General features: G+C 41.6%; 1 protein-coding gene across 1 annotated transcript; it reads left to right on the top strand.

Annotated features, from left to right (window-relative positions):
- On the top strand, positions 1-22,276 carry asns (asparagine synthetase; the record flags this gene model as incomplete). The annotated part of the gene is made up of 11 exons (XM_080442240.1): positions 1-249; positions 1,175-1,412; positions 2,637-2,822; positions 5,511-5,612; positions 10,115-10,242; positions 13,287-13,413; positions 14,699-14,805; positions 15,569-15,669; positions 17,538-17,619; positions 18,907-19,062; positions 22,024-22,276. 11 exons carry the CDS (start codon positions 1-3, stop codon positions 22,234-22,236), a joined length of 1,689 nt encoding a protein of 562 aa, XP_080298366.1. The 3' UTR covers positions 22,237-22,276.
- Between the last annotated feature and the right edge of the window lie 2,214 nt (positions 22,277-24,490).

The raw sequence follows: 24,490 nt of genomic DNA, 5'->3' as shown, positions 1-24,490 counted from the left end.
ATGTGTGGAATCTGGGCGTTGTTCGGCAGCGATGAGTGCCTGGCGGCGCAGTGCACCAGCGCCATGAAGATCGCCCACCGCGGCCCGGACGCCTTCCGCTTCGAGAACGTCAACGGCTTCACCAACTGCTGCTTCGGCTTCCACCGGCTGGCCATCGTGGACCAGCTGTACGGCATGCAGCCCATGCGCGTCAAGAAGTTCCCCTACCTCTGGCTGGTCTACAACGGGGAGATCTACAACCACCTGACGGTGAGGCGCTAACCACTTCAACCCATTAAGACGTCTGTGTGTCATTTTTAGATTTCTTTGGGCTATTCAAAAATAGCAGATCTACAAGCTCATAGCGCGTCACCGAGTGCCGAGCTATGAGCTTGTATATCTGCTATTTTTTTATTGATTTATATTTATTTATTTTTAATTGTGAAAATGTTTGCAAATCTTGTTATATATATATATATATATATATATATATATATATATACACATACTATTCAAAAATAGCAGATCTACAAGCTCATAGCGCGCTATGAGCTTGTATATCTGCTATTTTTTTATTGATTTATATTTATTTATTTTTAATTGTGAAAATGTTTGCAAATCTTTCTATATATATATATATATATATATATATATATATATATACACATACTATTCAAAAATAGCAGATCTACAAGCTCATAGCGCGTCACCGAGTGCCGAGCTATGAGCTTGTATATCTGCTATTTTTTTATTGATTTATATTTATTTATTTTTAATTGTAAAAATGTTTGCAAATCTTTCTATATATATATATATATATATATATATATATATATATATACACACATACATTAGTAACTCATATCTTTGCTTCTGGGGGTCCCTGGAACAAAATATTTTGAGATGGGGGGTCCGCGGAAAACTACCTTCAGGTCCTTGACGTGAGAAAGTTTGAGAACCACTGATATTATAGCAACATAAGTTTAAAAAAATAATAATGTTTTTTGCAAAAATAGCAGATCTACAAGCTCGTAGTGCTGCGCTACGAGCTATGCTATACATATCAGTTTGGGGGTCCTTGACATGAAAAAGTTTGAGAACCACTAAACCTAGACTACAGGTAACTTGTAAATCACGGTGACACTATTGTAATTTCTCCAACGTTTTTGCCCTCCCCTCCCTCCTCCTCCTCCAGCTAAAGAAACAGTTTGAGTTTGACCACCAGACCAAGGTGGACGGCGAGGTGCTGCTCCACCTCTACGACCGCTTTGGCGTGCAGAAGATGGCGGCCATGCTGGACGGCGTGTTCGCCTTCGTGCTGCTGGACACGGCCAACAGGAAGGTGTTCCTGGGGCGAGACACGTACGGCGTGCGGCCGCTCTTCAAGCTGCTCACCGACGACGGCTTCCTGGCCGTCTCCTCTGAAGCCAAAGGTACAATAATGGATTATTTTATTACAGTGCCTTCTGTCAGTCCTCTTGTTTCAAATATCTTTATTGTGAAGCACAGGATTTTTTTTTTTTTTGTGATCAAGTTTTTATATAATTTTTTTGTTCACATAGCTGGAGGATTGAACAAGCATGTCCTGCACTGATTCCGATATACATTTGAACTGCCCAACAAGGGGTTCTTATTTGTCCCTCCAGTTAAGAATTTCCCCTAGTCCCCACCCCCACCCTACCTGGCCCACAGGTTGAACAGACATAGACAGGGCAGATGCATTAATATATAAAATAAATACAGCAAAAAAACAAAAAACAAAAAACGAGAAAAAATAACATAAGCAAAGCAAATACAGATGCAAGACTGCATAAAAAGGGAAAAATAAAGGAAAAAGATAATAATCAGTAGTTATGTATGGTGTTAATAACATGATTTAAGTTTCTCCAGTGCTATGGCTAAGGTAACAAGCATGTTTTCTTTTGCCCCATTGGTTCGAGCTATAGAGAGTTCCAGGGAGATCATGTCCATTAGTGCGACGATCCATTGTGAAGCTTCTATTTTATGGGGAGGTTTCCATCTTAGGACCAGCAGCGAGTGTGGCAGTGAAGCACAGGATGAAGACATACAGTTACGATTCAAACACTTATGAAGTGTTTCCCTATTTTTTCCCTATTTTTCACACAAAATAAACAGGTACAATGACATGAATACAAACTGTAAATATGGGGTGAATTCCCGTAACTGTTTCACAAGCAAGGCTGCCTTTACACTTACAAATCAGTCCTCTTTTATGGGTTCTTTTATGACCCCAGTCAAATGACTGGGTCCAATTTCAGTCCCTCTTTTATGTCCTTCACATTCAAGCTTTGGTGGAATAAAGTCATGTTTTTTTTCTTTAAACGTAGGGTAAGTGATATTTTTTTGGTTAAAACAAAGAGTTTTTTGTTAAATGGTTAAAGCTCTATATTCTGACAGTAATCCTTGCTATAGTGTGTTTGTTAAGTAACAGGGGTCTCCCAATATAATACATCTGACCGTCTGACCAAATATTGAACCAAGCAACTTAAAACCTGTCTGGGGTTCACACCAAAGCCAGAGTACACATGAAAATGAAGTGTTTTAAAGTGAAATACATCTTTAATTACATAGTGAGTTTGCTCCACTGACAGTCCAGTATGTTAACGTGGGGTCGTTGTGTTCCCATGATGCAACAGGTCTGACTGAGATCACCCACTCCATGTCCAGCCCCGCCCCCATCCTGCCCTTCATGCCCGGACACGTGGAGACTTTTAATCTGAAATCCACCGGGAAGGTGGAGCCTCTTCAGATGGACGAGTTCCACTGCTGCACCCAGGAGCCCAGCCACGCCCTCTACGACACCGTGGACAACCTGTCCTCAGGTACGCCTTATGCACCTTATGTCCCTTATGTCCCAGCCACGCCCTCTACGACACCGTGGACAACCTGTCCTCAGGTACGCCTTATGCACCTTATGCACCTTATGTCCCAGTCACGCCCTCTACGACACCGTGGACAACCTGTCCTCAGGTACACCTTATGCACCTTATGTCCCAGCCACGCCCTCTACGACACCGTGGACAACCTGTCCTCAGGTACACCTTATGTCCCTTATGTCCCAGCCACGCCCTCTACGACACCGTGGACAACCTGTCCTCAGGTACACCTTATGCAACTTATGTCCCTTATGTCCCAGCCACGCCCTCTACGACACCGTGGACAACCTGTCCTCAGGTACGCCTTATGCACCTTATGTCCCTTATGTCCCAGCCACGCCCTCTACGACACCGTGGACAACCTGTCCTCAGGTACACCTTATGCACCTTATGTCCCTTATGTCCCAGCCACGCCCTCTACGACACCGTGGACAACCTGTCCTCAGGTACGCCTTATGCAACTTATGTCCCTTATGTCCCAGCCACGCCCTCTACGACACCGTGGACAACCTGTCCTCAGGTACGCCTTATGCAACTTATGTCCCTTATGTCCCTGCCACTATGACACCGTGGACAACCTGTGCTCAGGTACACTAAGTAGTCCCTTATGTCAGTGGTTCAGAACCCTGGAGGTTAAAGTAGCCTAACAGCACGTCGCGGGTTCGAGTTCCGATCCCGACGGCCTTTGCTGCATGTCACTCCCCATCTCTCTCCCCATTTCCTGTCAGACTACTATCCTATAAATAAAGGCATAAAAGCCAAAAATTAAATCTTTAATTTCTTCTAGCTGTGAGTCGCCTCACAGCTAGAAGGTCCTGGGTTCGATTCCCGCCGGGGACGCTGTGGGCGCTGGGGGCGTGTCTTCTCCTCCGCGTCATCAGTGCCCATACCCTAGGTGGGGTTGGTGAAAGGGTGTGTGCAGTTTGCATGTTCTCCCTGTGTCTCCTAGGGTAGTTAATACCCTCACAAAAACATGCAGTAATCCTGGTCACTATACTGCCTCCCCCATGACAGCCAGGGCGCCTGATGGAGGGGAAAGGAACTGGTTGGAATAACGTGTTCCTTCCACGTGCTACGTCCTACCGGGGAAACTCCCCCCTGTCAGGTGGCAAGAAGGTCAGTTGGCTCTCGTGCATTGAAGGAGGCATGAGGCTCCCTAGGCTGGTGGGGGGAGTGTAGCGCCCAGGATCACTTAGATAATTGGCACCGGGTGAAAAAGGGTTACAAAATCGTGGGATAGAAAAAAAATAATAACTAGAAAAAGTGCTCCTCGGAGCACAGGTCTCCGCCAGGTCAGGTAGGTTATTGTGGGGCAGCAATGTTCGGAATTAGCCAATCAGGATGGAATATGAAAAATTGGACGGAACCATCTTGATCACTTGACAATATGTGTACCGATTTGCATGATGTTTGAATTTGTAGGAGTAATATAAAAAAGAAAAGTGTTGGAAAATTGGCCTCCTGGTGGCGCTATAATAGGGCAATGTTAAAAGGGTGGCATTTGTTCTTCAATGTAGTGCGAATGTGCGAATGTGCGAAGTGTCACCACAATCGGACGCTGCATTCATGATTTGTGGCATTTTGTTCAAAACGGGCCACTCCTGCAAACTTTAGATGTCAATGTTAGCCAATCAGGATGGAATATGAAATTTTTAAAAGATCCATCGTGATCACATGACTATAGAGATCATGTGTACCGATGTGCGTGAAATTTGGATAAATTCTGAAGGCTTAATATCAAAAAAAATGTTTTACATAAGTCGGCCTCCTGGTGGCGCTATGAAAGGCAAATGTGAAAAATGCAGGGCAGTTGTTTTTCCTTGGCCTCTAGGGAGTGTGTGTGCAAAGTTTCATGCAGATCGGTGCAGTTATAGTTAAAAACACAAATCGTCCATTTATAGCGCCACCATGAGGTTGATTTGAACATTTCTTTGGCATTTCTTCCTCTGCCTAGTGGGAATGTGCGTGTGAAATCTCACGGAAATCGCAAGCTGCGTTCATGATTTGAGGCATTTTGTTGAAAACGGAGCAATCCTGCAAACTTTGGAAGCCAACCTTAGCCAATCAGGATGAAATATGGAAAATTGGACAGATCAGTGTTGATCACATGACTATAGAGATACTGTGTACTGATTTGCGTGATGTTTGGATAAAATCTGTAGGAGTACTGTCAAGAAATGTGTTTTGCAAAAAGCGGCCTCCTGGTGGCGCTATAAAAGGCTAATTTGAAAAATTTGGGGCAGAGGTTCTGCTCTGGCATCCAGGGAGTGTGTGTGCACAGTTTCGCTGCAATCAAGCCAACGGTGCCGGAGATTAGCTGTACACAAAATGACAGAATGACGGACACACGGACGGACGGACACACGGACGGACACACGGACGGACACACGGACGGACGGACAGGGGGCAAAACATACTCTCTCGCCATGCCTTTCGGCCTGGCGGAGACAATAATAATGTAACATTGTGGTAAAGAGAAACAAGCCTCAGTAACAAAAACATGAGAACTAATGAGCAGGGTAAGTCTGCATGGTGGAGGTCATAACTAGGTCAGGTGCTACAGGCTGAGGTGGAGACCGTTTGCTTCAGACAGTCGGAGCACAATAAGTGACATCTGATATCTTATCCCTCCAGGTTTCGATGAAGAAAAGGTGAAAAGGAACATCAGGTTGCTGTTTGAAAACGCCGTACGGAAACGCCTCATGGCCCACAGGAGAATCGGCTGTCTGCTCTCAGGTAACTCTTTCAACCTGGTATCCCTATTTTGAGATGAGATGAGATGAGATGTACTTTATTAATCCCTGAAGTGAAATTGAGGCGTTACAGCAGCATAATGTGACAACATAAATAATCTACAAGACAAACAAAAACACATCAGACACACATGGACATAATCACACAAGAACAGGGCCGACACAGAACCATATGCATTAAGGGAGAGAGTTCTCATGCATTATGCAGTTTGATGGCAGTTGGCATAAAATACATTTTAGTCACGTCATCATAGACATTTAGAAACATTAGATTTTAGAGACATTTACACTTTTTTCAAACATAAAGAAAAAATCACACCCTGTGTGAAGTGGGCGGTGTCTTGCTAGCTAATCACAATACTGAATGGAGTCAACCAATCATGTACAAAAAATAAATACATTTAGTGATCTTTGAGTTCTTCTTTACTGTTCTCACGAAATGGACAGTATCTAAGTAATATACTAGTGTCACATCACAGTGGTTTTAGATTAGTTTCGTCATATGTATCACTAGCCAATCACAGCATGTGTCTTGCTAGCTAATCACAATACTGAATGGAGTCAACCAATCATGTACAAAAGATAAATACATTTATTGAAACACTCTTTATGATGGACGAAACCATAACTTTAAAAAAACAAATTTATGTTTTTTTTTAAGTTATGGTTTCTTATGGGCATGGGCTATGCACATGTGTCATGTGACACTGGCCAATCACAGTCCTGAATAGATTGTGATTGGCCAATCACGGTGCAGGGTTAGGCGGGGTAAATTTTTGGCCAATCACAGCGCAGGATAATTGTACAAATTTCCAAACCTCACTTATAGGGGCGGTTTCACCGCCCAAAAAAGAAAACAAGAAAAATGTAATAGAAACATAATGGTCTCCTCACGCATTAGAAGGACAATATCAGTCACCAGAAGCAGGGACGTGTGTTTTCAATGAGTTTAAACATGGTTAACATTGACGTTGAATAGGCCTATATAGGGGGGGGGGATGTCTGATCAAATGAATACCAAATATCTCAAATCATTGCGATTAGACGGTTATGTAATAATTGTGACAGGCCTACTTCAAAACTGTCTGGGGTGCTCACTGTAGTGGAACAGATATTTTGGTATATAAGATGAATAGATGTTTATTAAAGAAGATCATCAAACAAACAGATGTCTCTTTTCCTAGCAAGACCTCAGCCTTGCTTGTCTCTCCGTCCACCCATACTCTCCATAAAGCCCCTACATGTTACACTTTTATACAGGAAGAAGGGTGCTGCCATAAAGCCAGGAATTCACACAAAAGTGTCCAAATCTTTGATCTCCTTAACAAAAGAACCAACACCTTTGTCCTGACAGAAGGAGTAAATTCCATAGCACAGCCTTGGGCTCAAACACAGAGCATCACATAAAACAAGAAGATATCAGATGGAATGGAATGATGAAATATACAGTAATATCACCCCTACAATCATGGAATGATAAATCAATATTTGACCGTCCAGTATCACCAGCACAATACAAAAGGCTGAGTAGATGTTGAAATGAACACAGAACTGTTTTAAAGTGAAATAACACTTAAACCCATTAAAAACGGGGAAAGCATCTGTGTGTCATTTTAGATTTTCGCGTTGGCTATTCAAAAAATAGCAGATATACAAGCTCACAGCTCGTCACTTTGTGCCGCGCTGGGAGCTTTTAAAAAAATATCTTGAAAGTGTGAGAACTACTGATTTAGAAGGCATTTGTAGAATCGTCCTCAGGTCTTAATGGGTTAAAATGTCCACAGAACAGTTTTAAAGTGAAATACCTCTTTAAGAGGGTAAGAGTTTGTAGTTTGTAGTGTGTATGTGTGATATCTATGTGTGTTGCTAACTGTCCAGGTGGTCTGGACTATGTGATTTATTGGTACAGACATGTGGACTATGTGATTTATTGGTACAGACATGTGGACTATGTGATTTATTGGTACAGACATGTGGAGAGTGAGTTCTGTCACAGAACTCAGTGCAGTTGCTGCTCAGCTCCATGCTTCTATTCTCAACCAATCACATACTCATTTCATGATAATGCACCATATTTAAATGGAGAAGTTGCATTGCCCATTCCTTGCTGTTTACTGCTGCCTACTGTGTCTATGCTGCTGACGCTTGCTGCCTTAACCCATTAACTCATTCTGTGCCACATGACGTCAAAGACGTCACGAGGCCTGACGCCCCATGTGCCACATGACATCAAGGACGTCATGAAAAAAGAAAAAAAAAGAATTGGAAAAAACATGTTCAGAACCCAAGATATGATGATTTGAATATTTGCTGCTCCATTCACTCTTTGTTTAACTACTTACTGAAAAAGGCTGTATCTCGGCTCCTAAGCACTTTTTGGGCGGTGAAACCGCCCCTATAAGTGAGGTTTGGAAATTTGTACAATTATCCTGCGCTGTGATCTATTGATCTATTGTAGTCTATTCAGGACTGTGATTGGCCAGTGTCACATGATACATGTGCATAGCCCTATATAAGAAACCATAACTTTAAAAAAAACCATAAATTTGTTTTTTTTAAGTTATGGTTTCGTCCATCATAAAGAGTGTTTCAATAAATGTATTTATTTTTTGTACATGATTGGTTGACTCCATTCAGTATTGTGATTAGCTAGCAAGACACCGCCCACTTCACACAGGGTGTGATTTTTTTTTTACAATGAATTTTGCTGTGGCACTCAGAACCAAAATTCCATAAATAAGCATGGCACTGGAAGAGTTAAGACCGGGGACGCATCTGTGTCACTTTTTGATTTGAGCTAAAAAGCAATATTTTACACTTTGGCTATTCAAAAATAGCAGATCTACAAAAATAGCAGATATACAAGCTCATAGCGCGGCACCGAGTGCCTCGCTACGAGCTTGTAGATCTGCAATTTTTGAAAAATCTAGAAAATGTGTGCAAATCTTTGAATATATATATTTTTAACTCAAATCTTTGCTTCTTGTGGGTCCTTCGGACGACATATTTTGAGATGGGGGTCGGTGGCCAAACGCATATCGTTTTGGGGGTCTTTGAGATGCAACGGTTTGAGCACCGGTGCCGTGTCATTGTTCTGACGGCTCATTAGTCCGACGGTTACTAACCCTAACCCTAACCCTAACCCTAACCGCACGCGGAAGCCACGTAGTCGGAGTATTGGGATGTCGGACTTCTGGGCAGTCCCCTGAGCACCACTGATATAGAAACATACGTTTTTCAGAAAAGTGTTGGGATTTAGAAGATATTTGTAGAATCGGCTTCAAGTCTTAATGGGTTAAAGGTATCATGACATTCATTTTCACTTTTTTTATTTTCAATGTTTTATTTGGGGTTTTATGACCTCAATTACACCCAAAAAACCTGAACTTAGAACATTCAGTGGATTTTCTGTGGTCTGGGGTTTTCTGAATAATTAGGCTGAAAAGTAATCTGAGATTGGCCCTTCGACAGTGAGGTCACAGTCGATTAATCCCGCCCACTCTCCTCCTCGCCCCTCCCCTCCCCTATCCTTTCCTTTGGGGGGGGCGGAGCAGAGGCGATGATTGACAGGCAAAATCCCTCACCAGCGACACCCGCAGGCAAAGATTTCTTTTTTCATTGCAGTTGAAAAGGCTTTAGAAATGTGAGAGAAAAACACCTGCCATGGATCAATGGAATGGAATTTTCACTTAAAACTTTTTGTACACTATTGAAGGACCAGGACAAAGACTTTGAATGTGGTGTAAAAGTGAATGTCATTAAACCTTTAAAACCTGCTGCTCAGCCTCCACCACCCCAGCTACCACCTTTCATTTTGGATCTTACTTTTATGTACTGGGAGATTTGGAGTCTGTGTGGTTGGGAGATGTGCTTTCTCAGAGTACCTAAAAGCAGATCCAATTCATTACCAAACCGTTATAAATATATTGATCATTTTATATTCAATAAAAACATGTTATCATTCATGAGTTGTCCTGACAGAACTATGTGTGTTGTTAACACATTGATTGCCTAGATCGAGTTAACTCGTTTTTAGAATCCATCGCTCGTTCCAACTCGTTTTTAATTTTTTTTGGGGAAAATTCCACAAGGGGCGACCTAACACAGCTTTGGAATGATCGATCGTCTCTCAGAGAAGAAAAATGTGGATGTGACATCATTCCAAAAAACGTCACTTCCATCCGCCCCAATGATGGGATTTTCAGAAAAACGGCTGTAACTCAGTTTCTTTTTTTTCCATTGAAAACCACCCGTTTTCAGCGGACCAAAGCTCCAAAATGGCGGATTGCGGTTGGAAACTTGTCGTTCCCATGGATACACAGATCCTTCCGTCTACTCACAGGAAACTTTTTCCGTGTGTTTTTTTTACACAATGTCGGTTCCACGGCGTTTCAAATATCATCGGATTGAGGTAATTATACGCCGGCACGGGGATAGAAAACTATGTTTAATATCTTGGCAATCAATGTGTTAACTGTCCTCCAGGTGGTCTGGACTCCAGTCTGGTTGCCGCTACGCTGGTCAAACTGGCCAAGGAGGACAAGCTGCCGTACCCCGTCCAGACCTTCGCCATCGGGTCAGAGGACAGCCCTGACATCCTGGCCGCTCGCAAGGTAAACAAACCCCTGAAGGCCGTGTGTCTGTCCACCAGAGCAGATTTTATTTCCCCCCCAGGCTGAAAACAGCTGTGGGGCTCCTCCAAAACGCTTCATTCAAAATGCCCAGAGTTGAAAATATTTAAACTCTCTGCATGCGACCAGATTAAAAAATGATTGATCATTGACCAATGATTGATCATTGAAATAAACCCACCTGCCGTGTTGACTCATTAACACATTGATTGCCAAGATCGCATTGATGCGTTCTTTCAAATCCATCGCTTGCATGCCAGCAATTCAAAAGAACGCATTGATGCGTTCTTTTGAATTTTCATTGTTTAATCTGTGATCGCACGGCTGTGTTTATTTCTCATCAGCACTTTAGTTTTCCACTTACGTCACACTCACCCGGAGCTGGATGTAAAAAAAAAAAATCGTTTCCGGGTCACATTGTTTTTCTCCGGTCATTTTCGGCCAGAATAGGGAAAAACACGGTTTTTCACACGGTATAAAAAACGAACGGACAGCTCAACTATTTTCTTTGGTCCGGGTGACTAACAGTCATCGTCGTTGTGTATCACATCGTTTTCAGGCCGATCAGAGGATCAGGGATTGTCGAAAACATAACATCCGGTGAATGACAGGATATGACGTGGGCCTGTTTGGGAGGGGGCGAGCGAGGTGATCAATGTGTGGATTTGCTGCTCTCTACTGGTGGAACTGTCGTATGTGCTTAACACCACAATCAGAGAATTTATTTGAATGAAAAATTACAAATTAAAAAAATTAAAAAACACGCAAATTGCTGGCACAGGGGTGAGTACATTATGAATAAACTCTGGCAGTCAATGTGTTAAGACCTGAGGCCGATATCTCAAAATATGTTGTTCCAGGGACCCCCCAAAGCAAAGATTTGAGTTACAAAATGTTCGCTTAAAAATATATATATATTTAAAGATTTGCACAAAGTTTCAAGGATTTTCAAAAATAGCAGATCTACAAGCTTTAAGTGGTCAGATGGGTGGACCGCGAACGCTTTCAATATTTTCAAGTGGGGCCCTGATCCAGAAAAGGTTTGATTACATCAGATCTAGTGCACGTAATTATTTTCATGCCTATAGTGACTTGTCACACGTGTGGCCCAATGCAGCGCTAACTTCTCTTCTGGAAGTGACAATGCTCTGTACTCTTTTAGCTACAAGAGAATGGTTGTCATGTGAGTGTTGTCATCTTGCGTGGATTTGGCTCCTTTTTGTGGCTGTGGTAGCTTGACAAAAATAGAATAGTTGAAACGTCCCGTCTTAATTTTTCATGTTGCAGGAGTGGACCCTGCCCTACGATCCTTTCGTATAGCTGTGTGAAAACAGTCTGCGTTGTGTTACGCTCAGTGGTGGAAAGTAACTAAGTACATTTACTTAAGTACTGTACTTAAGTACAATTTTGAGGTATTTGTACTTGAGTATTTCCAATTTCCAATACTTTTACTTCTACTCCACTACATCTCAGAGGCAAATATTGTACTTTTACTCCACTACAATTACTTGAAAACTTTAGTTACTAGTTACTTTTCAGATATAAATTATGATATTACGAAACATACATTAACCACTTTAACCCTATTTTATGCCTAGGCTATTTGAAAATAGCAGATCTAAAAGCTCACAACGCGTCGCAAAGCGACGCGTTGTGAGCTTGTAGATCGGCTATTTTCAAACATTTTTGTACTTTTACTTTTGGTACTTTAAGTACATTTTGATGCCAATACTGTACTTTTACTCAAGTAAATTTAGAATTCCGGACTTTTACCTGTAACGGAGTACTTCTACAGTGCAGTATTGATACTTTTACTTAAGTAAAACATTTGAGTACTTTTTCCACCACTGGTTACGCTATCCAATAATTCAGCCAAGTCTCCAGTACCATGTCTGGCAGTAGCCGTTTATTCTGAGAGAAAAGAGAGCGCCCGCAACACACTCCAGATGAAATAAAAGTCTCCAGGTGCACGGCCCAACAATATCATGAAAAGAGACCTATTGGGTTGAAACGTGTCCGTTGCTCTGTCTGGGTGACGCAAATAAACATGGGAAAGGACATTTATTGAGTTATGTTCAAGACCGCGTTTATTCACCGTGGCGTTATGGTGATAATGAGAACACAATGAGGACACAATAAGGACCTGGGCAGCTTCACCCTTCGTGATTTGAATGAAGGAAACAGGGTTTCCTCCCCAAGTCCACAGGGGCACAAGGGGCTGAGACTAGAGTACCATAGTACAGGCACTGCATGTGGAATCACATTAGTCCTGGTACACTTTAGTTTTGCACTAGGAGTCTAGGAGAGACATTTTATCACTTTATATCAGTGGTTTTCAACCCTTTTCATATTAAGGTCCATTATTTATTCGGCATTTGAGCCACAGAACCACTGTTTGATGAGATTTAGACTCTCACACACCCAAAACTTTGAATATTTTGTTGTCGTTGGATACAATTTTGTCCACAATTCCATATTGTATTGATGTGGTTCCGTAGGAGAGATATCAGGCAAACGTTGATCAAAATAAAATACAAACTAGAAAATGTGCTCCTCAGAGCACAGGTCTCCGCCAGGCGAGGTGGTAAAAGAAAGTACTGTTCCTGATTAATTTTGTCTTACCTATTTATATTACATATTGTGATGTCACGTGAAGCTTGACCAATGTTAGCTGTGTGCGGACGGACACACGGACGGACACACGGACGGACAGAGGGTAAAACATACTCTCCACCATGCCTTCGGCCTGGCCGGAGACAAAAATTAAGTAATGCAGATGCTTTACAATAATTGTCTCCGCCAGGCTGAAGGCCCCGTAAGGGTCCATTTGGTTTCATTTTACACTCTCAAGAGTTAAAGATCTATAAGGGTCCATTTGGTTACCAACTCTCCATCATTTAGCTGGGGACCACCTGGAACCCCCCTCAAGGACCACTGGTGGTCCCCGGACCGCTGGTTGAGAACCACTGCTTTATATGATCCACCTCTCCAACTCAAAGCTGATACCCCTGCTGTGTGTTCCTCAGGTGGCGGCTCACATCGGCAGTGAACACCACGAGGTCAACTTCACGGCCGAGGAGGGGATCCGCGCCGTCGATGAGGTCATCTTCCACCTGGAGAGCTATGACATCACCACCATACGAGCCTCTGTGGGTGAGTTAGAGCTATGACATCACTATGACATCACTAGTTAGAGCTATGGCATCACCAACATACGAGCCTCTGTGGGTGAGTTAGAGCTATGACATCACTATGACATCACTAGTTAGAGCTATGACATCACCACCATACGAGCCTCTGTGGGTGAGTTAGAGCTATGACATCACTATGACATCACCAGTTAGAGATATGACATCACTAGTTAGAGATATGACATCACTAGTTAGAGCCAACACGTCACTAGTTAGAGCTATGACATCACAACCAGACCCGTAAGGGTCCATTTGGTTCCATTCATACACTCTCAGAGTTACAGACCCGTATAAGGGTCCATATGGACCCCTTGGTGGTCCCCAGACCAGATGTTTGAGACCCAGTGGTGTGGATAAGTGTTTCAGCCAATCGATGGACCCCAGTGACCCGGTGACAGAAATGTGCTTGGACAGGCTGCATTCCTCTTCCACCTGATTGGTCCACTTGAATGATGCTGGAATCCTTCCAGATTAGCTGAATGGTTGAGAGCGTCGGCCTGTATGTTTTACAACAACGTTACCATGGCGACCGTTGACCTTTTGGCCTGTTCAGAAATTGGATTTCAAAGTTTAATTTAAGTTTAAGTTTTTATTTATTTTGTATTATTATTATTATTATTATTATTATTATTATTATTATTATTATTATTATTATTATTATTATTATAGTAATAATAATTCAGTACAAACCCACAAAAGACACTCCCACACACTCTATGTCTATATGTACAAATGAAACATTCTATTAAAGAATCACATCTCAGCGTAGTGGTGGTTCTAAGAACTTCGTCAGGCAGACAAAGATTTCCTGTAACCCTATTGGCTGGTTTTGTAGTTTATTTTTTTTTTCTGGTTCAGGTTACAAAGTGCAGCAGAGGCTAAAAACATGACAGGCTGCATAAAGCTGACCTTATAGGACACAGTGCTGGAAGCTACACAGCAGCAGATCAAATCATCAAATCAAATTAATAACGTGGTGTGTTGACTATTATTTAGGTTGACTACTGTATGCTTGCTCATCGGCGCACCCATGGCACTCTGGTCACACCTAAATCTAACACACCCATTATTAACGTTGTTAGCTGCAGCTGTGTTGCTGTCTAGCCTGCCATGTTCTCACCAGAGAGTGGTGACAATCATGTGGACATGATGAGTCAGGTCCTGGAAGTCCTCTGGAGGCCATATTAATGCGTTAATACAGAGACGCAGAACTTAATATTAAATAATACATGTCTCCTTGGCCGTAGGAATGTACCTGGTGGCTAAATACATCCAGGAGAAGACAGACAGTGTGGTGATCTTCTCTGGAGAGGGCTCAGATGAACTGACCCAGGGATACATCTACTTTCACAAGGTCAGTTCCTCTAGTCTAGTCCAGTGGATGGATGGCAACCATCGTCATGTCAACCATCCCTTACATTTATATGCACTGTGAGCTTGTAGGTTATGCTTAATGTGATGGTGAACCAGGCTTAATCCATCAGGATCGGGAACGCATCTGTGTCATTTTAAGATTTCTTTGGCTATTCAAAAATAGCAGATCTACAAGCTCATAGCGCGGCACCGAGTGCCGCGCTATGAGCTTGTAGATCTGCTATTTATTTTGAAACATCGTGAACATTTGTGCAAATCTTTGAATATATTTATATATAAAAAACATTTAAAAGCGTATTTTTTTACTCAAATCTTTGCTTCTGGGGGATTCTACAAATGTCTTCTAAATCCTAACAGTTTTTTGAAAAAAACGTATGTTGCTATAATATCAGTGGTTCTCAAACTTTTTTTTTTCATGTCAAGGACCCCCAAAATGATGTGTATTTGGTTGCAGACCCCATCTCAAACTATAATGTTCCAAGAACCCCCAGAAGCAAAGATTTGAGTTACAAATGTTCGCTTAAAAAAATACATATTCAAAGATTTGCACAAATCTTCACGATGTTTCTTTAAAAAATAGCAGATCCACAAGCTCATAGCTATGAGCTTGTAGATCTGCTATTTTTGAATAGCCAAAGAAATCTGAAAATGACACAGATGAGTTCCCGGACTGAATGGCTTAATGATGATGTGTTGTGATGGTGAACTAGGCTTAATGATGATGTGTTGTGATGGTGAACTAGGCTCCCAGTCCTAAGACGGCAGCGGAGGACAGCGTTCGTCTCCTGAAGGAACTCTACCTGTTTGACAACCTGCGGGCGGACCGCACCACTGCAGCACACGGGTAAAAGCAACACTCTCATCAGCAGGGACGCATTGGTCTTGGGACGCGGTAACATGCCGTGCAACCCCTTTGCACGCGCACGCACACGCATCGATTTAAAACAACCCTTAATTCACGCCCCAACAAAGTTTACAAAGGCTGCCGACTGCCGGGTGTCACAGTCACACCAGCATGAATTAACATAGGAATGAGCCTAGATGCATATCAATTGTCCATTGTGTGACCTGTAGTGTAGGTGTTAAGCGACATGCGCTTGGCGTCTTTAAAATAGCGTCCCACCACTAACAGAATCACCAATACAACACTGGTCATTAGTCACTCTACACACACACACAAAAAACACTTAGCAACTGTTTATGACTGTTACCATTTCCTTCCACTAGATGTCACTCTAAACCCTTCAGTGACTGAACCTCAAGCAGGTTGTCTATAGACCCCTTAACAGACGATGTCACACTGATAAGAACCAGTATGCGCGCGCAGGCCGGCACCAAATGAACCCCATTCTGTCCTCTGTCAGGTCTGTCTAGGACGCGCCTCACTAGCCAACACACAAGAGGAGGTTGAATGAACTGAAACCAGCGAAACCCCAAAACGATATGTTGGGAATTGATTGCATGAAACAATCACCTGTGTGTCCCAGTCTCAATGTTGTTAAACAAATAATTGGTCTATAGGTGCTACAGTGGATTATGCAAATTTTGTTACATAATCCCTCATGTGCAGGCAGCCATAACCCAGCTCAAATCAAACCAAATGAATCATCTCAGCTTTGTTCCTCACATTTCAGTTTTGTTTTGTTTTCTGTTTTAATTCAATTCCTACTTTTTTACAAGATTGCATAATGCATCTTAAAGGAGGAGTTCACCCAAAAGATTACTTATTTTCTATCAATTACACACCCCATGAAGCCTTGATTTCATGGATTTATTTTAGTTTTTGTGGCATTCCTAAGACAATAATTTGATGACCGTGTGTATTTCCGGTAGGAGACACAAATAATCTACTTTGTGTCTCCTACCGGATACATTAGCCGGTAGGAGACGGGAATTAAATTATTAGCTTAGGAATGCGACAAAAACAAAAAAGAATCCATGGATTCAAGGCTTCATAGGGTGTGCAATTGATATAAAATGAGTCATTTTTTGGGTGAACTCCTCCTTTAACAATACACTGAGCCACAAAATCACTGTGTGTGCGCGCGTGTGCGTGTGTGTGTGGCGTGTGCGCACGTGTGTTGTTTACTGACGCACTGCATCCTGTCACATCATTGTCCTCTCTGTTATCATACAATAAAGTCTTGATCATCAAATCATAGCTTCAGTGGAGAAGTAGATTGGATGAATATATTATCCAGCCCTCAAAATAAATGACTTGACAGAGTATGCTAAATATACTCTTTGTTCAATTACTTCCAGTATTGAGAATCATACTGATGCAGCTCTCTGGGAATTAGTATGGAAATGGAAACCAGCCTGTTTAATCAATACCTTTTTATTTGTCTGGCTCCCTGTGTACAACTTATGAATATAATATGTGTGTGTGTGTGTGTGTTCTGTGTTGTGTGCAATGGTGGAAAAAGTACTCAAATGTAACTAGTAACTAAAGTTTTCAAATAATTGTAGTGGAGTAAAAGTACAATATTTGCCTCTGAGATGTAGTGGCGTAGAAGTAAAAGTATAGACGATTGGAAATAAAGTGAAGTAAAAAATACCTCAAAATTGTACTTAAGTACAGTACTTGAGTAAATGTACTTAGTTACTTTACACCACTGTGTGTATGCTTATGTACAGTATACTATACTTGTGAAGGGCCACAATGTCCCCACAAGTATAGCGATACCATATAGTTTGTTTGTGTGGTTTCAGGTTGGAGTTGAGGGTTCCCTTCCTGGACCACAGGTTCACAGCATACTACCTGTCCCTGCCAGAGGAGATGAGGATACCCAGGGTCAGTACACAGGGACAGTTCATTATGTTTACAGTGTGTGTTTGGTGCTGTTTAGCATGGAGGGGTTTCAACTGTTTGTGTCCGTTCTCAACCCGACTCGACTACTGTAATGCACTATATGTTGGCGAACTTGGCGTTAGCCAAGCCTGCTTGTCACGACTACAGTTAGTCCCAAAACGCGGCCGCTCGCCTCTTAACACATTGACTGCCAATCACGTAGAGCTACGCAAACCTATTTAAAGCCGCCACGTGCCAATCGCCTAGATCTACGCGAAGTGGTGTTTTAAAAAAAAAAAAAAAAAAAAAAAAAAATTGCGAAATTCTGTATCCATTTCCGGTTCCGGTAGCACCACCGGAAACGGAATTATTCGGGATCCGGTTTTGCCGATCGCGTCGGCCTCCATTCTAATGACGAAACTGAAACGCCATTTTCTCTTTGTAGTTTTTCTCCTCGCTGATCACTGTTTAACATAAACCGTTAACTACAACATGGAGGCACCGTTTGACACGTGGTCTTCACTGGTAGAAGCAGGGAGATCTCCGCGATGTTTACAAACAGTGCACAGCTCAATCTTAAGGATTTTAACAAGGTCTATGGCGACGTGAAAAAAACAAAAAAACAACAATAAAACGTTGGCACTGGTGAGTACATTATGAGATTAACCTCTGGCATGGAATGTGTTAACAGGGGCACGGAAATATGATCACATCTCCCCAATTCTTGCCTCCCTACACTGGCTCCCTGTTCGTTACAGGATTCAGTTTAAGACTTAAATGTTTGTCTTTAAGTCTTTAAATGGGCTGGCACCATTATACATATCGGAGGTTTTACCTCCCAATAACGCTACAAGGGTCTTGAGGTCTACTGACCAGTCACTCCCTAAGGTCCCAGCAACAAAGCTGAAAACACAGGGAGATAGATGATTTTCCTCCATAGCGCCCACACTGTGGAACGAGCTTCCACTCCATGTTAGAGCGTCTCAAACCCTGCTTGTGTTTAAATTTGAAAACTCACTTGTTCTCCTTGGAGTTTGAACATTCAGATTGAGAAGCTGCTGTTTCCTCCAGGCATTGTGTCAAATGTTGTCTTGTTTATTGTGTGTGTTCTCTTGTTTATGTTAGTATTTTACTGAGTGTACAGCACTTTGGTTCAACACTGTTGTTTTAAAACAGTAAATCAAAATTTGCTGTCAAAATCAACACTAGTTCTAACTGTAGGTATGTACTTTATTATGGTATGTACTGTACATGATTATTACATATTATGGTCTGTCCTGTTGTCTCCAGCATGGAGTGGAGAAGCACCTCCTGAGGGACTCCTTCAAAGGCCTGAACCTGATCCCTGAGGACATCCTGTGGAGGAGGAAGGAGGCCTTCAGTGACGGCATGATGTCTATCAGGAAGTCCTGGTACACCGTGTTACAGGAGCACCTAGAGTCTGAGGTACTGTCTGTCTGTCTGTCTGTCTGTCTGCCTGCCTGTCTGTCTGTCTGTCTGTCAGGAAGTCTGTCTGTCTGTCTGTCTGTCTGTCTGTCTGTCTGTCTGTCTGGTACACCTTGCTGGAGGAGCACCTAGAGGCTGAGGTACGTGTGTGTTTGGAGCCACTAGAGGTGAAATCGTACACAAATACTACAAATGGTCTCCTAAGTAGGCGTGGTTTGCTTCTCCCCCAACCATCCCACCAGTTGTTAGAACATCTTATGGGGACAGAGAGCATAGAGTTAAAAATCACACCCAGTGTGAAGTGGGCGGTGTGGTCATAACAGTGGTCATCATAGTGATGGAAGCTCACTTAATTTAAAAAAAAAAAAATGTAAGTGCATAATCCTATTTATAGGTTATTAATGTCATCATGTGTCTCGCTAGCCAATCACAGTGCTGAATAGAGTCAGCCAATAGAGTCAGCCAATCACAGTACAGCTAGGGGTGTACTAATGAGCCAATCACAGTACAGCTAATGAGGTGTCCCAACCCCACTTATAGGGGCGGCTACACCGCCCAATAATGGACAGAGCCCTCTATGTCTCGTCAGACAGACAGACAGCAGATGGACTCTTCAGATATCTTCTCAAATCTCGGAAGAGTGTGTTACTGGGATAGAGAAAGGTATCGATAACAAAGTTGATTTTCTCCTGATTTGTGTCTCTCTCTCTCTTAAATTCAAATGGGCTTTATTCGCATGAGAAAAACAGTTTGCATTGTTTACATAGTTTCCAAAGTGGAACAAAACAATCAAAGCAAAACAATGTATGTACAATTAAATGGGAATAAAAATAATGCGTAAACACAGCTGTGTTACATTGCAACTTAGACTCTCTCTCTCTCTCTCTCTTTCTCTCTCTCTCTCTCTCACTCTCTCAAACGGATGAATTTCATTCACACATACGAACGGAAACGATCGCGACGATTAATGCAAAAAATAAATAGCGAGTATCTCAAATAATTGCCATCAGGTCGATTAATGATATAATAACTGTGACAGGCCTATAGTCACACCTGGACCTGTTCTCACAGCATACCAGGGTCCCTGGGCGTGTGCTTTCCAATCACACCGCACTCTACACCATTCTGTTTGCTGCTGTTATTATTTCCCCCCTTTCTGATCGCCTTTTAAAACACCTATATCTAATAATATTAGTTAGTTATTTTAGATGGCGTTTTAAAACACCAATCTGTTTGCTGCTGCTTTTACCAGTTATTATTTCCCCCCTTTCTGATCGCCTTTTAAAACACCTATATTTAATAATATTAGATATATTTTTTATTCTACTTGTTTATTTAAAGGACCCCAATGGAAACGAGCCATGGTGCTATATACAATACTATGCAAATAAACGAGTAGAAATCAATAATACAAATATGTACAGTTAATTAAACTTCCATTCATAGGAAAATCATCCAGAAGAGAGAGGGGGGAAATAACAAACTGTTAAAAGTAGCAGCAAACAGAATGGTGTTTTAAAAGGCCATCTAAAATAACTAACTAATATTATGAAATATAATAATTGCGTTGTAATCGCTATAGATAGATAGCCTGCGGCAAACAGAATGGTGTTTTAGAAGGCGATCTAAAAGGCACTGCGGATAGAGTGCGGTGTGATCGGAAAGCACACGTCCCTGGGCACACCGTTTAGGAAGAGAGGAAGGAGGATGGGAGAGACTCATCTGTGTGCAATTAACAACCTCCCCCCCTCCCTCTACTGTATTTATAAGTCTTTTGTTTGTCCAGGATCTTTGATCAGCAGAGCTGCCTGTTAGCTTTGATTGATGGGGGATTGATTTCCACCAGGAAATTAAGTCATTCAGCCCAGGAACGCATATCCTTCCTGGACGCAACGCAACGCAATCCTGGAACGCATCTGTGTGTCATTTTAGATTTGAGCTATAATAACCATTATTTTATAGTTTGGCTATTCAAAAATAGCAGATCTACAAGCTCATAGCGCGGCACCGAGTGCCGCGCTATGAGCTTGTAGATCTGCTATTTTTTTTTTAAACCATGAAAATGTGTGCAAATCTTTGAATATATATATTTTTTAAAGCGAAACTGGGAATTCTGGGGGATTCTACAAATGTCTTCTAAATTCTAACAGTTTAAAAAAAAACTTATGTAGCTATAATCAGTGGTTCTCAAACGTTTTTGATGTCAAGGACCCCCAAAATTGTATGTATTTGGCCGAGGACCCCCCATCTCAAAATATGTTGTTCCAGGGACCCCCCAGAAGCAAAGATTTGAGTTAAAATGTCGGCTTTAAAAAAATATATATATTCAAAGATTTGCACAATTGTTCACAACTTTTCAGAAATAGCAGATCTACAAGCTCATAACGCGGCACTCTATGAGCTTGTAGATCTGCTACTTTTGAATAGCCAAAGTATAAAATAATGTGGTTATACAGATGCGTTCCCGGTTTTAATGGGTTAAAGCTGTTAGCCGGGGGGTGTAGTGGGGCAGTGGTCTCAGAAAGTTGTTTAAAGCCGTTCCCACAGCTTGTTATTGCACACACTCGGCTACGCGTGCATTTGCGCGTTCCCATGAGCTGTTCCAGTAAGTGCCTACCTGGCTGTTTTGCATAACGATGGTCTTCCACTATGTTCTCACGCCATTCATTAGTGGTGTCTGCTGTCAATCACTGAAGTGTCACTCTCTCTCTCTGTCTCTGTCTCTGTCTCTGTCTATGTCTATGTCTATGTCTATGTCTATGTCTATGTCTCTGTCTCTGTCTCTGTCTCTGTCTATGTCTATGTCTCTCGCTCTCTCTCTCGCTCTCTCTCTCCTCTCTCCTCTCTCCTCTCTCCTCTCTCTCTTTCTCTCCAACCCACCAAAAGCAAACATGTTACTACTTCTACTATTACTGAACATGTGACTCACCTTTTCTCTCGTTACATCCTGTGTCTCTCCAGGTGAATGACTCTCAGCTGGAGAAGGCTCATAAGACGTTCCCTCACCTCCCCCCCACCACCAAGGAGGCTTACTACTTCAGGCAGGTGTTTGAGAAGTGCTACCCCGGCCGCGGCAAGTGGATCTCCCACTACTGGATGCCCCGCTGGATCGATGGAGCCACCGACCCCTCAGCCAGAACCCTGTCCATCTACACGCCCGACAAGGACCAGTAGATGATAACCCCACGGTTTGTCACATGTAGTATAAACAGTGTTGGGCAATATTACTCAGGGGAGTAATATGTTACTTGTTACATATTACTCCTTAAAAAAGTAATAATATTATATAACTTATTATCTGGAATCAAGAGTAATATATTATATTACATTATATTATATATTACTCCCCCCCCCCCCCCTCACCTCCCACCCGCAAAAAAAAAGATGTACAACAAAACAATCTGTTCAGCCAGCTCCTTTTAGAACTCAATACTTTTTTTTAAATAATAATAATAAGAGTCACCAATCAGCCAAAAAAGCTATAAAATAAAGCTGCAATCTCGCTTGACCTTTTAAACTAAATGTTTTCAAAAGGCAGCCAACAAAACCTGAGTAATATGTACTATTTTCTACATAGTAATATGGTATAATATTACTGTTTTGGCAGAGTAATACCTTACACTACTCGTTACTGGGTAAAATAATAATATTACAGTAATATATTAAAAGTAACTCATTACCGCCCAACACTGTGTATAAACCATGTTCATGTTATTCAGGGACTCAATTCACAGAAGATTGTATGAAAATAAGGAGTGAAACTATCCTTGAAACCATAATTACATTTTACTCTGATGTAATCTATCGCATTTCAATATTCCACACTGGGTACTTGGATACTTTTAGTGACATACTGATGGGTAAGACTTTTTATTTCCTGAATCACTTCTTCTTGCTTTTAGACCGGTTGTTCTCAAACATCATCCCGTCACGGACCCCCATATTGATGCGTATTTGGCCACGGACCCCCATCTGAAAATATTCTATGCAAGGGACTCCCATAAGAGAAGATTAGTTAACATTTGTCAGGATTTGTCAAAACATTTTAGGAAAAAAAGCCGATCTGCAAGCTCTGTGAGTGTTTGTGAGCTTAAATACACGTTGTGAGCTTGTAAAATAAGTCTTTAAATGTTTAAACTGTTCCTCATTTTGCTGCAGACCCCCTGGAACCCCCTCAAGGACCCCCCAGGAGTCCCCGGACCCCACTTTGAGAACCTGTGTTTTACAGAGTAACTACTCTAGTAAGCTAACTATTAAGCTATCTATGCAAGACATATTTCAGCTGGTTCCCTGCTATGTTTACAAGTCGGCTATACAATATATTTACCTTATCATCTACTAATATAAGTTTATCATTTCCTTTCTGTTTGGACTGGACTCTGGTCAGTTGTCATTATGAAGTTAAAGCTATAGCCTTACGCCATATGGCTAGCAATCATTACCGTAATCATCATTTATTGATGTATTGCAAATGAACTGTATGTGATTGTATAAACATGGAAAAATGTTTAGCAGTGTCAGAAATAAAAAGAAATGTTCTTGATAAACATTGTGCTCTCAATGTATTTACTATTTTCCACTACTACAAACCTGTGAAGATTCATTATTATATTGTCTAAAATCCTTATAACAACAGGACTTCCCTCTAATCCGTTTAGACCGGTAACGCATCTCTGTCATCTTAGATTTCTTTGGCTATTCAGAAATAGTGCGGCATGAGCTTGTAGATCTGCAACATTTTTAACTCAAAATCTTTGCTTTTAGAGGTCCCTGGAACAACATATTTTAACTAATGCTTTAAAAAATATACATTCAAAGATTTTTTTATATGTCCACGATTTTTTTTAAAAATAGCAGATCTACAAGCTCTCTTGAGCTTGTAGATCTGCTATTTTTGAAAATCCAGAGAAATCTAAAATGACACAGATGCGTCCCCGGATTGAATGGGTTAAAAAAAGTTCTGGCACTTTGATTGCCTGAGTTTTTGAGGAAGATTAACGATAAATCATATGTCTAGCTGTTGCTATGGGAACGGATAGATTTAAGTGTTTACTGGGTTTCACCAAGCCTAAAACTGTGCTCAATCATAATGATCATTATAGACTAAATACACTCTGTTATGTAAATGAATCCAAGTCTTTGACTGGCTGCTTTTAGAGAGGACGGCCACACACAGTTTTTACACATTTACATCATTTTAAATAGTTATAAAGTGATGCCTGGTCGTTTGATTACAGAATAATGTAAGTAGTGTTGTTGTTGTTGTTGTACGACCATTTAGATGAGCCTCAACCAGTGGTGGAAAAAGTACTCAAATGTTTTACTTAAGTAAAAGTATCAATACTGCAATGTAAGAATACAAGTTAAAAGTAAGGTATTAAAAATTTTCTCGAGTAAAAGTTCAAAAGTATTGGTATCAAAATGTACT

Source organism: Gymnoscopelus braueri, assembly GCF_963280865.1.
Source record: "Gymnoscopelus braueri genome assembly, chromosome: 11".
Taxonomy (NCBI): domain Eukaryota; kingdom Metazoa; phylum Chordata; class Actinopteri; order Myctophiformes; family Myctophidae; genus Gymnoscopelus; species Gymnoscopelus braueri.
Note: the sequence above shows the minus strand (reverse complement) of the source record. Positions and strands in the feature narration are given on the sequence as shown.